Raw genomic sequence first — 14,840 nt, 5'->3', positions numbered from 1 at the left:
CTTCATACCCAACGATGTTTCCCACTGCCCGCTATTATTGGTTTCCACTATACAAACAAAACAAAACAAAAAAAATGGACATGTGCCAGAGTGGAATAGGCTGGATAAACACAATCCCTCCACTTTTCATGTTCAGCAGGTTGACGTGTGGCACATAAAAGGGGCCGAGTGTTTTAACACCGTGTCTCCGTATGATCTGAGAACAATTTGCAGTCAAGTAGAAATAAGAAAGAAAAAAAGAAAAAAACACACTCTCTCTCTCCTCTCACATAAATCAGCCAAAGTGACACTTTTATACACTTTACTAGACTGAATAAGTGACAGAAACACTCGGCCTCACTGCAGCCGTGTTGTTGTTGTTGTTGTTTTGTTAATCGTTAATTGGATTGTTATTCATTACCTCTAACCTGTGAAAGCGTCACCTCCGTCTCGCTCTCTCATTACCTCTCTATCTGTCTGACACCCTTTTGGTCGCGTCTCATCGGCCGGAAAACATCACAGCAGTGTGACTAGTTTGGTCTGTGTTTGTGTGTGTGTGTGTGTGTGTGTGTGTGTGTGTGTGTGTGTATGTGTGTGTGTGATGTCGTATCATGCTGTGTGAAATGTATGACTGATACAGCATAGTTTATTTGCGCCACTTTTGTCACCATTGAGTAATAGTCTGGTCTCATGATTTTCTGTCTTTTTCAGTCTGAGTCGGAGCAAGACGAAGAGGGAACGGGCAGTATGGGCTCCACTGCTGTCGCTGTAAGTCCACCTCACTTCTTTTCTTATTCAAAACAAGCTAAACATCTTTTTTTTCTTCTTCTTCTCAGTGACACAGGAACTTTAGAGGTTTGCTCTTCCTGTGGTGTCAGACAGTACAGCTGTAGTAAAAAAGTTGAACCGTTGAACTCGGTGTGATCTTGGGTGTCTCCCACAGTGTGTCAGTTGGCTGTGAGTCAGTCGTTTGTAGGAAATGGATTAGAGGGTTGTAGCTTCAGCACTATCTAACGAGCCCACAACAGGATGTGGACTGTAGGGTGTGTTTGTGTTTGTGTGTGTGTATGTGCACATGGCAAGTCTGATCTGACCCCCCCTTTCTCTCTCTCTCTCTCTCTCTCTCTCTCTCTCTCTCTCTCTCTCTCTCTCTCTCTCTCTCTCTCTCTCTCTCTCTCTCTCTCTCTCTCTCTCTCCCTCTCTCTCTCCCAGCTGGATCCGATAGAGAAGGAGTGGATCTACTCGGCCGCCGGCGCTCGAGTCCCTGACCTCTCTCAGCTGCTCAGACAGGACCCGTCACTGGCAAACAAGAAGGTAGCACCTCATTATCTGAAAGGATAAATACAGTTAATTATAAAAAAATCGGATCTTATTTTTTAATATTTTTGGCCGTCAGTCCTAGTGGTAATTTAGATATCGCTATAAAAAAGTCAGATGGGGAAGATAATCATTCAGGTTTTAAACTAGTTGGTTAACAAAATGTATTTGAAAGAGAAAAATAAGACGGAGAGGAGCAAATTATTATCAAAACTGACTTTCCAGGGTCATGTGACTTAAAGAAAGAGCCAAACTTGGCAATTGGCTAATTTTCATTGGCATTGGAAACATGTCAACTTGTACTTTAAGATTTTAATTAGTGAAGAAAAACTATCCAAGAAAATATGTGTAAAAGTTTCCACAGCAAAGTGGAAAATGCACCGAAGCTTTTTAATTAAAGTGACACATTTCTGTTTTCTTCCACCTTTTTTTTTTTTTTCAGTTCAAAATGTTCAAGATGTAAATAAGTTAAATCAAGACCTGCAGCAAGCCATCCTCCCTCTCTGAAATATGAAATAATACAGTTCGTAAATATTATATATAGAAACATAACTTATGGAATATTTGAAATTATGGTTCTCTTTAATATAAAAAGTCTTTACCTCAAGTCTGTCGATCAGCATAAGATTTCCACCAGATTTAACTGTATAAATATCAGATATATTGTGCTAATAAAGTAAAGTAAAGTAGTAATAAAGCATTAAGTATTGCCCTTTTTCAAACAGGGAAACAAACTAATCAAATTAATGAATTAGTTCCCACTGAAATGTGTTGGACCTCATAAAACAACGATTGTAAAACCCAAATCCAGCCCGGCCTATCAGATAACAGCTCGCACAGACTTTCACCTCCATATTAAGTGATTTAAATAATCTGATTTGTACTCTGATTATTTGACCGTTTCGTGTTTCTTGCTCCGTCACAAACTCAGCGATCAGTTCGAGGACTGCACTGTTATCATAACTGACCAAAACTATGCAAATAAAACCCAAATTAACATTCAAATCAACCAGAATTATCCTGAATAAAACTTAAAGACTCAGTAAAAACTCAGTTTGAGGTGGTTTGAATCACTAATTCATTGTTTGTGTTTTGTTTTTTTGGGTCAAACCAGGACTTCACCTCAGTGAGTATTTGATAAAGTACTAAAACAGACTGAATGTAACCTGTTGCATGTTATATAGTTCATATAAACTCTTAATATTGTTTTTAAAGTTGTGTATTATGAGTTTTATCTGACTTAAAGCCTCTTCTTTTCTCATTTTGACCCTCCCGACTGTGACCATGACCGTCCTTCTCAGGGGGTAAGTTTTTATTAAATCACTCATACTTCTGTCTCCACCTTTTATCTAATAACTAACACCCACAGCGTTCCTGTTGAAGTGGATGTTTATTCACAGCTATAACAGAGAGTACCTGCCCCTAAAAAACTCTTTTCTGATTTATCCACCGTGATACCAAACAATACCAAACTCCTCGCTCTCAAACTCTGCTATATATAACTTTCACAAGCTCATTCTGTTGAGATTTTCGCCCTTAATAGTATTCTGAGAACCCTGTGTTAAAACATCCAGATCATGCATTTCAAAGGTCCACTATCAAAAGGATTATGAAAGATAGCTTTTTAGCTCCTGTGCCCCCTGACAACCCAAATCCTTTTATTTGTCTCCCTGTGCGCTTAAGAGATTTGAGCTCATGTTTGTTGTCCCTCCCCTGTGTCACAGTTCTCACACTGTCCTGTGGCCATGGCGGACCACCTTCTAAGAGTGGCCCTAAGCCTCCGCTATCCCCACCCGGACAAGATAGCATGGCCGCCATTGAAGTGTAGGGAGATGGAGGGGGGGGGGGCTTGGAGCGGATTAAGGAGAGCCTTAATGCCCCACAAAGACTTCACCCACTTAAAGATAATCTGAAAGTAATAGAGCAGGCTGGGATTAATTGTAGAACAATGCTGGTTGTGTCCCTGGGAAGGTGCTAAGTCCCCCTCAGGCCTCTTTGATGTTCCCTTTAGCTTTGGCCTCTTCTGCAGAGGTGGATGCTTTTCCACAGATAGCACACATACGAGACACTTCACCTAGAATAATAAGAAGAGAAAAAAAAGAAAAAGTCCAGGACCCATGAGAACCAGATCAAACCAGGAGTCACTGTATGGGTGTTTGATCTGCTTTCATCATGTTCTGACTTTGCTCAACACAAGTCTTGTTAAGTATACCAAACCCTCCGAGCTCTAAATCTAGATGTTTGAGCAGGACTGAAGGGATTACTCTTCATCCTGGGAGAACTTAAGTGTTTCCTGTTCTGACCGAATGTTCGTTAGGATCAGGCGGTTTTAGAGATATGCTTTTCAAACAGTAGCTTAAAGGTGAGCTCTCTTGAAAGTGAAGATATGAAACAACTAAATCTAATAAAAGTGAAACTCTCAAACAGCGTATCGTCCCTTTTGGTTTCGTAACAACACACATGAGTCCACGATTCCTTTATTGTTGTCGTATTTATTATCCATTTGCACTGAGACACTTCTGTCATGTAGGGCTGGGCGATATGGGCAGAATCAAATATCACAATATTTTATGACCAAATACCTCGATATCGATATTTTGACAATACTGTAGGGATGACTATCAGTGCGTTCACAAAATATTTACGCAAAGAGATTTTTTGATTAATAATCATCAGTAATGTGAATATAATGACTAAGTTTATAATCTGTTAAGCTCAGAAAGTTACATTTTTACAGCAATACAGCCTTTAAAAACAGGAAATAACACTATATTATGATATTCAAGATCTAAGACGATATCTATAAAATATCACGATATCGATATAACTTTCTTACAAGTAGAAGAGAAGCAGACAAGAAAAAATTAAAGGACAAAAAATGAACTCAAAGTCACCTAATTTCAAGCGGTCAAAACAACCAAAAAGAGCAACTGTCACTTACAGCTCCTCACCTTTATATGTCAGCTGATGCCACCTGACCTGCGATTAGTGACATCACGATCAGCTGGTTGATTGAGTATGACGCTCCCTCTGACAGTCAGCTGATTGTCAAAGTGTCTGCACGTCACAACATGATTTAACAAAAAATCAACGACTGTGAATCCATTAAAATAATAATAATAATAATATATATTTTTTTACATGATTCCTAATGGCTCCAACATCTAACCTGTCTCTTTTTCTCTCCCTGCTCTCCTCTCTGGACGTCGTCCTCTGCTCCCGCTGTGACGGACTTCCTCTGCCACACAGTTTGTAAGTACATCATTAGCCCATCACTCCTCTCTATCTTCCTCCACATCCAGGAAAAGTGTCAGGCACATTAGCCATTGTGTCTCCCGCTGATCCGAGCCCCTCTTTAGCCACCGCTTTCCTCTCTGAGTGATCAGACAGGTGTGTGTGTGTGTGTGTAGGGGGGGGGGGGGGGGGGCTCCCCGGTGAGCAGGAACTGAAACGAGAGGCGCAGGAAAGGGAAGACCCTGCATCCTGTTCGGCCTCGTCCATCACTCCTGCCCACCGGGAGACCCGCCGAGCTGTCTGTCAAACGGACCTTTGGCCAATCCGTCTTCGGACGTGACAGCGGGCAGACAAAAGAGATGGAGATACTCGAGCCAGACAGCATCTATCACAATCTGTCTCCCAGACGGCCGACACATAGATGCGTACCTACATATCACTTCCTCATTCCTCCCTCAGTGGACACAAGGAGACATTTTTCTGTTGGACATGTTTGTTGCACTTGATGCTTCGGCTCTCGACACAAAACACAAAAGGTCTTGTGTCATGTTGGAGAAAGTGTGTTTAGCCCATCGGTTTGTGCTTCTCACGTGTCACATGATATTCGAGTCAGAGAGCTGAGCTTCAGGTTCCCTGAGAAATAAATACACAGCGCTGTTTGTTAACAACACTCACTGTTGTTCTAAAGTGTTAACCATCTGGAGGAAATAAGAAAGATTTTTAACTTGTTTCTCAGGTTACGACTGTTTTTCCTCTCTCTCCAGGTAGCTGTAAATTGCATATATAAGTTTGCTCTTTTTCTACTGTGCAAGAAAATATTCATGCAGAATAGAATTTGTTGTTGCAACTCAGGAAAAATGTAAAAAAAAATATTTTTCATTTGCAGCAAACAGACTATTTTGTAAATTCAGATAGTTACAAAAGTCTTTCAGGATTCTGGAAATACATTGAAAACAGCGTTAAAGCTACAGTTTGCTGCATTGTCGTGATTGGATGCACCTGATTTATGATTTTTTGGAATAAACTGAGCTCTTAGATCGTAGCTATCGTGAGCTTGCTCTCCTGTTAGTCAGCCATAGCGACACTTTCCAACAGCTAATGCTAACTTGTAGCCTTGGTGTGAAAGGAGTAGGAGCTAGAAGTGCGTTCACATGACTTTGGCCTTCTCTGATTGGTTAAAAGGGCGAGGCTTGCTTAAAAATTGAAGAAGGAAATATCTCTGTACTGCTGAAGAAGCTTTTGACAACACTTCTCTACATTAAGACTTGCTTTGGAGCATATTTCAATTAAAAAATATAGAAGAAAAAATGTTCATACTGCAGCTTTAAGTGTTGATTTGTATCAAAGATTGCCGAGACACAAACTTTAAGGAAGAATCTGTCAAATTGATATAAAATAATCCACCTTGGATATTTGTCAGACAACATCTCACCAGGTGTTGATTCAGCACAAAGTGTCATCAAACGGCAACGCTATTAGCTCTGTGATTGTTTTTAGCTTTGTGTAGTTAGCGGCTCATTTCAGATGCAGCTGGCAGTGCTGAAGTCTGAAGGTGATACTAACAAGCTTCGTTTTTATTGAGGATTATTTGAGCAATGTCAGATTTAAGTGACACATTTTTGATGTTACAAAAAGTAACTGGTTTTGTAATAAAACAGGCTTTAAATATACTTTAAAAGTTATCATTTTAGATTCTTATATCTGCCTGTTTTAGTTAATCTAACCTAATGAGCTCCTACAAATGCTCCAGATTTTAGCCATCTGGAAAAAAAACAACTTCTCAAAAGCTCCAAAAAGTAGTTTTCATGCATGAAAGCCTCCAAAAAAAGAGGAGGTTATAAGGTTTCCATCCATCCACAGTTAATAAGTAATTCTGAAATGGTTACTGTTTGATTCCCCGTGTTAAGGGGTCAGACTCAGAGGGGATAAATGTGGTTTCTCGGGTCGACATCTGCACTCACGCTCCGCTTTCACCTGTTGATAGCACATAATTACGCAGCTTAAAGCGTGCAGGAAAAACAGAGGAGATCACAGTTCGGCTCAAACAGGTGGATGTGGTTTGCATTTGACTTCTGCTACAAACACGTGTCTATTATTTTCACATCTACACACACACACACACACACACGTCGAGTATGTTTGCAGGCGGGTGTATCTTTAGTGTGGCGGGGGCCCTCGTGTTTCCCCCTCTGCTTCTTGACGTGTGCTGACAGTACTGCGGTGATGTCTGGGTGGGTCTCCCCTCTGCGGGTCACACTAACATCATCAATCTTCCCCCGCTGTGACAGGTGGCCCGGGCCCCCCCCACCCTCCCCCCAACTGTGGGCACAGTGCTGTGTTGTTTTGTAATTAGCCTCCGTTAGATGGCAGGAAACCATCTCTCCATCCCTCCATCTCACCATCTCTCCATTCTTCCACTCCCCTCTGTGCGCAGCTGGCCCTCTTCTGCCCTCGTGCAGCCAATAAAAAGCCGCCCTGCACAGCGTAGACGTCTTGTAATGATGCTGCAGTAATTATCATGACTGACAGCCGTTCATATCACTGTGGTGGAGGCTAGGGCTCGGCAATAAATCGATATTATATTGATATTGTGATAGTTTATGGATATGGGAATTAATGGAAATTTACAAAATTGCATGTTACCCTCTAACAGGGAACTTAAATGTAGCATCTTGCAGCATAGTCTTGGTTGAAACAACCAGATTTAATGCAAATACAGTTGAATATCTCCCCTATTGCTCCATCACATGCACATAATACTTTACTTACATGCACTGTGCATTTCTCCATTACATGCACACATGATTTCTAGAGAGGAAAATGTTTATTTTACTCAACATTCATGTTTTTGTTGTTCAATGAAAGAATTGATTAAAGTTCTAATCACAATTAAATCAGTCAAAATCTTGTTAAAATTATTTTGCATGCATATCTGCTTATGGCAAAATGAAATGTTTATATTTATGTTTGCATGCAGTTGATAAGGTTTGTATAAATTACCCATAAATTAATTCCCATAAATTCCCATGGAAAGTTTCCAACTTGGAATATTTCCCAAATTCCCCAGCTTAACTTCCCATGGAAAGTTTCTGGAAGTGTACCAGAAATGTTCCGCCCTTTTGCAACCCTAATCGTGATATGAAATAAGTTTTGTCTTTTCCTGCTTTTAAAAGCTGAATTACAGTAAAAATGTAATTTTCTCTTCTATTATCTGCTTTTATCCACTTAATCATTATATCCACATTACTGATGATTATTTATCAAAAATCTTATTGCGCAAATATTTTATGACAGCACCGATAGTCATCCCTTTAATATAATACAATAAACAAAATATTGATATCAAGGTTTTTGGTCAAACATATCGTGATATTTGAATCTTCCCATATCGCCCAGTGGAGACGAACCTTTAATGAATAACTTTTCTTCTTTTCCTTCTCGTTCACAGACAGCTCTGCACTGGGCCGCCAAACATGGCAACGAGGACATGGCAGCTCTGGTCGTTAACGCCGGTGCCGATGTCAACACTAAATCAGTGAGTGCAGTTTTGTTTTGTTTTTTCTTTAGATTTGATCAATGACTTTAAAGGGGCACTCCAGCTATTTACTATTGCATATTGTTGTTTAAGACAAATTAAAATAAGAACGGCTTAAAGCTGAAGCAGCAGAGGCTGAAATATGATGACTCTTATTCTCCAGTGTCGGCCAAACTCTTAACATACTGGATACTACGTTTCCCACAATGCAACTCAACAGTGTCTGTATAAAGAGATGAATGGTGCTTTCCAGTTGTACTCGAAAGTCAGAATTTCGGAAATTTTAAGTGGGAACTCCGACTCTTGACAGTCAGGCTAACCTCACCAGCCCCAACCTCAAAATCCAAGATGGTTGCCCCATGCATCAACAGTGTGAAAGTTGTAGTAATATCCTGTTTATTGGCAAATGTGTCTCATACATTCAGCACTGTGTGTTTTTTATCAACTGGTTTTGCAATCAGTGGCTAACCTGGCTAGAACTGGTTTTCTGACTTCTAAACTACTAGACTATCTAGACTATTTCAAGTCTCAAACCTAACCCGAAAGCTATTTTTACAGACTGAAGAGCCACAGAAGAAATTATACAATGATTTTCACTGGCTGAGTATTACTCCTCCAGTCAAAAGTTGACTTAATGTATGTGTAAAACTGGTGGAGTGCCCCTTTAATGCAACAATACATTGCAGTTTTGCTTCTCTATGACGTGAATCATTCACTTAATTCTTCTTCTTCTTGCAGCATGTGAGTATGGAGGCTTTTATCAGGAGCTGATGGGTACGTAGGTTTGATTTGATAAGAAGAACATGACAACAACATGGCGGCCGGTTCCCCTCGGTGATGTAATGTCCCTCAGTGATCCTCTGTGAAGATCCAGCTGTGCAAATGTATTACAGCAGCACGTGTTGTTCGGGCCGCAGGAGTACTCCGCTAATAAATCATGTCATGTCATGTTAATTGTTTCCCAAAACAGTGCGTCTATGTGCCAGCATGCACAACTCTAAAAGTATGCAATTTTCAGCGAATTACCTTGCAATTATGTTTTTATCATTATCTCGTGTTTCCATAACCTTTGCTAATTTGTATATTTTTTTCTCCATGCTGTTTTCATTGGCTGCCTTTGGGCCTGGGAAACTCTAGGGGGTAGGTACTAAACTCTTGGAGCACTTTGCAAAAGTTATTCCCCTGAACTCTGCACAAAGTAAAAATATCAAAGGTGTCATTCAAACATTTTTAACTGCCTCTACTCTTTATGTGCCAGTGTGTGAAGTGAGCGTTTGTTAGGGTTGTTGTTTGCATGCCAGGTTTCATCACCAAGTGTCCCCAAAAACGAGAAAAAACTTTTAAATACACACTTTTTAAAACATTTTCTTTATGCATGTTTTACTGTTGTTTTTGCTCCACAGGGATATACACCTTTACACATCGCAGCGTTACACGGTCATCAACATATTCTTGACCTGCTCGTAGGGTCATATGGTAAAAAAACTGCTTTTATTTAACCTGTTGATTGTAAGAATAACACCACCATGAATCCATGATAGTGATATTACAGCATATGAGGCTCAAAAGCATTAAAAGTACAGATAAAATACAGGAAACGTTATAAAAAAACTTAAATAACTGATGTAAATGTAAATGACTATACTATCACTGCTATTTACATGACTTTACATTAAGACATCTGTCACTCAGCTAGAGAGAGGGACACAGATCTTAATCAGGTGTTTGTTGTTTATCTTTGAATCTTTGTTTGTGCCTTTAAGCTGTCGGTGTCAGGTGTCGGTAAAGTAGCATACCTGCTGGCTTCCACGACGAGTTTCACTTTACACACATTTATCTTTTTCTCTTATCAGGAGCTAAAGAAAACTTAAGGGACTACAGTGGACATCTTGCCCTCCATTATCTGAACATCAAAGAACCAGAAGGTCCGGAGGAGGACTGTGAGCTACGTGAGTGCTTCAGAGTTTTGCTCGTAAATGATTTTATGCATCGTAACCAACAATTTCATTTTAATGCTATAAGTAAAGTTGTTCCTGGATGATACTGTAGTTTTTTGTTTGATGAGTTTGAAGCATTTTAATGAAATCTTCTAATTGTATTTACAGTACAAATCAGCAACAACTAAAGATCTTGTGACCAAAACTTTGATTTAAGTAAATGTGTCTAACAAATCAAATTATCATTTTTTTAAATTTTTATTAAAGAATAGTTGGACATTCAGGGAAAATGCAGTTATTTGCTTTTCTTGCTGAGAGTTAGATGAGAAGAATGATACCACTTTCATGTCTGTCAGTTTAATATAAAGCTGCAGCTGATTAGCATAGCTTAGCATTAAGACTGGAAACAGAGGAAAGAGCTAGCCTGGCTCTGTCAATATAGGTGAATAAAATCTACCTACCAACACCTATAAAGCTCACAAATTAAACAGGTTTTATCTATTTTGTTTAATCTGTGTTTAATGCTACTTCCTGGAGTATTGTTTCTGTTACTAGGAAGTCACTGCACCCGGCAAAGAAATAGTCTGGCACACAATGCCTGAAAAATGTACTATTTTTACACTTTGTTTAATTGCATTAAACAATTTATATTAAAACTTGTTAGTTAATGAGCGTTAGAGGTGCCATGGCTAGCTGTTTCCCCCTGTTTACAGTCTTTATGCTAAGCTAAGCTAACTATTTAACAGACTGATATAAAAGTGGTATCAACCTTCTCCTGTAACTCTCAGCATCTCCCAAAAGGTCAAACTGTTACTTTAAACGTATTTTCTGATGTCTGAAAGTTGTATTCTCAATATGACTGTAAAACATTGATTGCATCACCTTCACTATAAGTGTCAAGATCGTCCGAGCGTATCAGTTTTGCTATCAAGATGTAACAAATCTCAAACTTTAAGGTAACTTTCCTGTGTTTTAACCCTTGTGTTTCTTGTGATCTCAGCGTTTCAAGTCACTCAGGCCAGAGAGCGAAACAGGAACAGAAAGTTGGCGTCGTTGTTCCACTCCAAGAAGAAGTGGGGCTCGGCGGAGGAGCTGGCTCCGATAGAGGAGGAGAGGATGGCGATGGCGCCGCAGCAGCAGCTCTCCCTCCCCGCTTTCAGACCCAGGAAGTTCTCCCGCTGAGGAACAACAGACACCAAGGGAGGATTTATGACTCTGCTCGCTCTGTTACACTTTCACACATTCACACATTCACACTTACACACACCTACATGTATATATACCAAGGGCGTACACTCACACCTTTCATACCTACGCTTTCTCACACAATCCCACATGTCTGCAGATGTACCGAAACACTGAACACACACAGGCTTTAATATTGAATAGGAGGTGTTACAAGTGACGCTATTCAGTATGTGTGTATTACCAATATTTATGCTTACCGTAAGAGTATTTCTCTAAGCCTTTAAATTGTTTATAAATGTTGCTAAATGTTACTCATGGAGCTACTACCATGCCTCACTATTTCAAATGAGCTCAGGTCACATGGTTCATTACACTTGACATCACTTTCGTTTGTGTATAAGTGTCTAAATTTACTTTAAATCTCAGCGAGGAGTTCCAGGTTTTAAAGGATGAGGCTGGCAATTTTCTGTCAGTACATCTGAAACCAACAACTGATTGATCTCTGTTACTGAAACAGGAGTAAGAAGTGTATTTTTTGGGGGGGGTTTTATTACACAGAGGAGTAAACTATATCAGGTTTTATCTACACAGACAATAAGAAACATGTTTAATCAGCAGACTTATCTTTTAGGATCATGCTTGATGGTTTTGTATGTTTTTCTCCTGTTAAAAATAACATGAACCTCCTACACAGTTATTTAGATCCATGTCAGTTTGGCATTAAAACAATTTGCAGAGACACTAAAGCTAATTTATTATAGTGAGAATGTTAATGACATATCACACTTATTGTTTTAATACCAAAATCAATCAAAATTATATTGTAATTTAATGGTAAGGCAATTATATGTTGGGATTTCCTTGATGATGCGTTCAGCTGCTAGTGGGAAATGCCAGCATCCTAACTTCAGCAAGGTATTTGTCCCTTTCACCAAATCTGTACTTGCTGCTTGTGTTGTAGGCAAAGTTGTAAATCTCTTAATTTTTGATGATGTCCATGAATGCATCATCAAGGAATCTGAATTGCAACTGAATTATCATGAAACAATAACATAACATAAAGTGACCTCTTGGGGATAGTGTGAAGAAGTGTTTGAGATTTTAAGTTAACAGACCCTAAACATACAAAACCATCAGTGTGTTTTCTTAATGTCTGAGCCGATGACACATTTCAGAGTGCAGCAGGATGCAGGAAAAAGAAAGTAAACGCTGCATTTTTATGACCACTGCAAAGGTTCAGGTTAGTTCAGATAGGTTCAGTACTAGTTAGTGAGTTATATCAGCTTCAGTTTGTCATATCCCTGCTCAGTGTCGAGTTGCGATCGCTGTTTTTTCTGTCGTGATGCAGCTTTTCTGCCTCCTCTGACATCTTAAATGACATTTTTGAGTTATTTGTCTGACGTTCCTCCAGTTTGGGGGGCAAATAATCTGACCTCTGAGCAGCTCGGCTCATAAACTCACATCTAAGTGCTGATTGTATTTTATGTCGTTGACCCCCTTCGTGTATCCGAGCGCTATGTTAACTTCTGCATAGGAAATTTTGCACTATCACATTGTGAATCTGTGTCTTCTGAGTGATTCAGTCGGTTTTAAAAGGGCTTTTTTGTCTCATTTGTTGTGGAAGAAGCTCATTGCAACTATTTGTTTATAATACAGTGCCAAATACAAGTGAATTGTATAATCTAATCTGAAGAGCCTGCCTCTGTTACATCCTTTGCACATTATTTATATAATGAAGATATTTTGGTATTAAACTGTATTTTATATCAAGCTGGATTCCTGTATTTTATGCCACTATGCACCCGTATTGTTCACTTTTAACACAGTACTATGCCAGCGTGTCGCTACTACCACCGGGATGATCTACACAAAAACTCCATCTTCATACTGAGAGACTTTGCTGCTCACACCACAGTTTCTCTTCACACTGAACAGAATAGAAGAACAACTTGTGGTAATGCTTTTTTCCCTTCTTTCTTGCACAATAACCTTGTTTTTTAAGCTGCCTTTGATCTTACTTTAACTACCTGACTTTGCGGGCTACAGATGGAGTAAATATGGGCCCTGCTAACTCTCCATAAGGCTTTAGCCCCTAATTCCAGATTAGCTGAAAAGGGCAGCACTTGCTTTTGGGTCTTGGATATCAGACGACACAGAGGGGAACAGAGGCAAGTGTTTTTGTGCTTCATTTTTGAAGCGGGGATGTTGGGGGGATAAGAGGGAGTTTCTGTAATAGATACTTATCTTACTGCCCTCAAGCCCCTCAAACAAAGTCCCCCTCTGAAGAGATTATAACCCAGGGAGGGCACATTAACTCTAATCCGATGCTTTGAGGCCTCGCACCCCCATACCACCCTCTGCCCCACTTATTTCACCCCTTCTGTTGTTGGTGGGGGGGGCCACCTTGTATGTAGCGCATGTATGAGTAAGGCCTGTGGCTACACACGAGGGTTGTGTGTGTGTGTGTGTGTGCGTGCGTGCGTATGTATGTGTGTGTTTGTGTGTGAGTCAGGGGGGTGGAGTGACTGTTTCAATAGCACGCTGACTCTAATGAAAAGCATTGAGGGGCGCATACTGCTGTGTAACTGATTCCTCTCTCTGAAGAGATTAGGCGCTACATTGTTGGTTCGGTTGCTCATTTCCATGAGAGCACAGCCTCCCACCAGCGGCTGCTAGGCTTTGTTATTTTGAGTTGGGGAAACACAGAGCCCGATGTCCCTGGCTTCCTTGTTACCATTGTTTCACAAATAGGCCAAAATGTAGATGTCACGTCACAGATGCCCAATAACCTCATTAGCTGCTCTCTGTGAGGCTATAGAGAGAAAATAATTGACGCATGAACTTCAGTTAGTTCAGTTTCTGCGTTTAATGGAGATAACCTCACTTTTAAAAGCTTTTGTTTCACTGGAAATAAAACAATGTTACTAAGGTATCAAACTGAATTGCATCAAAAAAGATAAATGCATTTAACTTTGTTGCAAATTTGTTCTTCATAAAAGCTCTTTGCCACAGTAACACTCAGAAATAACAGCATCTCAGGCAAGGAAAATGTCATCCCTGTTTATAATAACCTAGACAGAAACTTGCAACTCAGGTAGAGAAACACTGCAAGACAACAATGTTAGAAAAAAGGGTAAAAACTGACTTTTATTACAAAGACAAATCCAAGACTTCTTAATTAAACTTTGTTCCTGATGAAAACAGTCCATCTATTCCACTGTTACTCTCAGAAATAACCCTTCAGCATCATCCTCCTCTGCCTTGTTAATGCTCTTCTGTACATGCAGAAAAAACTTGCACCTGAGTTAAAGAAACATGGAGCAGTGAGCTAACGATCTTAATAAGGTAAAGAAGAGAATATTGTTTGGAAGATAAATCAACAGATTGTTAATTAAAGTCTGTTTACTATGAAAACTGAGCATCTTTTCCACTGTTGCAGCCCTCAGCAGCATCCTGCAGAGACAAATGGCATCACTGCCTTATTAATGCACTGGAGAAACTTGCAGCTGAGTTAAAGAAACAGGGTGCAGCGAGCTAACAAGCTGATCTGCAGCGACGAGCACACCGGGGTGCTGCTCTGACCGAGCTCCAGCAAACTGAGGCAGGACACTGAGGCTGAGGGGACCCCAGGGGCCCAGAAACCACCGGGG

At 40.0% G+C, this 14,840-nt stretch overlaps 1 protein-coding gene across 1 annotated transcript in view; it reads left to right on the top strand.

Moving 5' to 3' along the window:
- The window catches only part of LOC133988322 (ankyrin repeat domain-containing protein SOWAHA), a 30,147-nt gene extending 17,197 nt beyond the window's left edge, over positions 1-12,950 (top strand). The window contains exons 4-10 of the mRNA XM_062427946.1: positions 691-747; positions 1,192-1,293; positions 6,113-6,127; positions 7,979-8,071; positions 9,469-9,541; positions 9,919-10,014; positions 11,003-12,950. Coding sequence (XP_062283930.1) covers positions 691-747; positions 1,192-1,293; positions 6,113-6,127; positions 7,979-8,071; positions 9,469-9,541; positions 9,919-10,014; positions 11,003-11,184 — 618 coding nt within the window. The 3' untranslated portion in view covers positions 11,185-12,950. The remainder of the gene's footprint in view (positions 1-690; positions 748-1,191; positions 1,294-6,112; positions 6,128-7,978; positions 8,072-9,468; positions 9,542-9,918; positions 10,015-11,002) is intronic.
- The last annotated feature ends 1,890 nt before the right edge of the window (positions 12,951-14,840 follow it).

The sequence above is a fragment of the Scomber scombrus genome, chromosome 10, assembly GCF_963691925.1.
Source record: "Scomber scombrus chromosome 10, fScoSco1.1, whole genome shotgun sequence".
Classification (NCBI taxonomy): Eukaryota; Metazoa; Chordata; class Actinopteri; order Scombriformes; family Scombridae; genus Scomber; species Scomber scombrus.
This window is presented reverse-complemented; position numbering and strand designations above follow the sequence as displayed.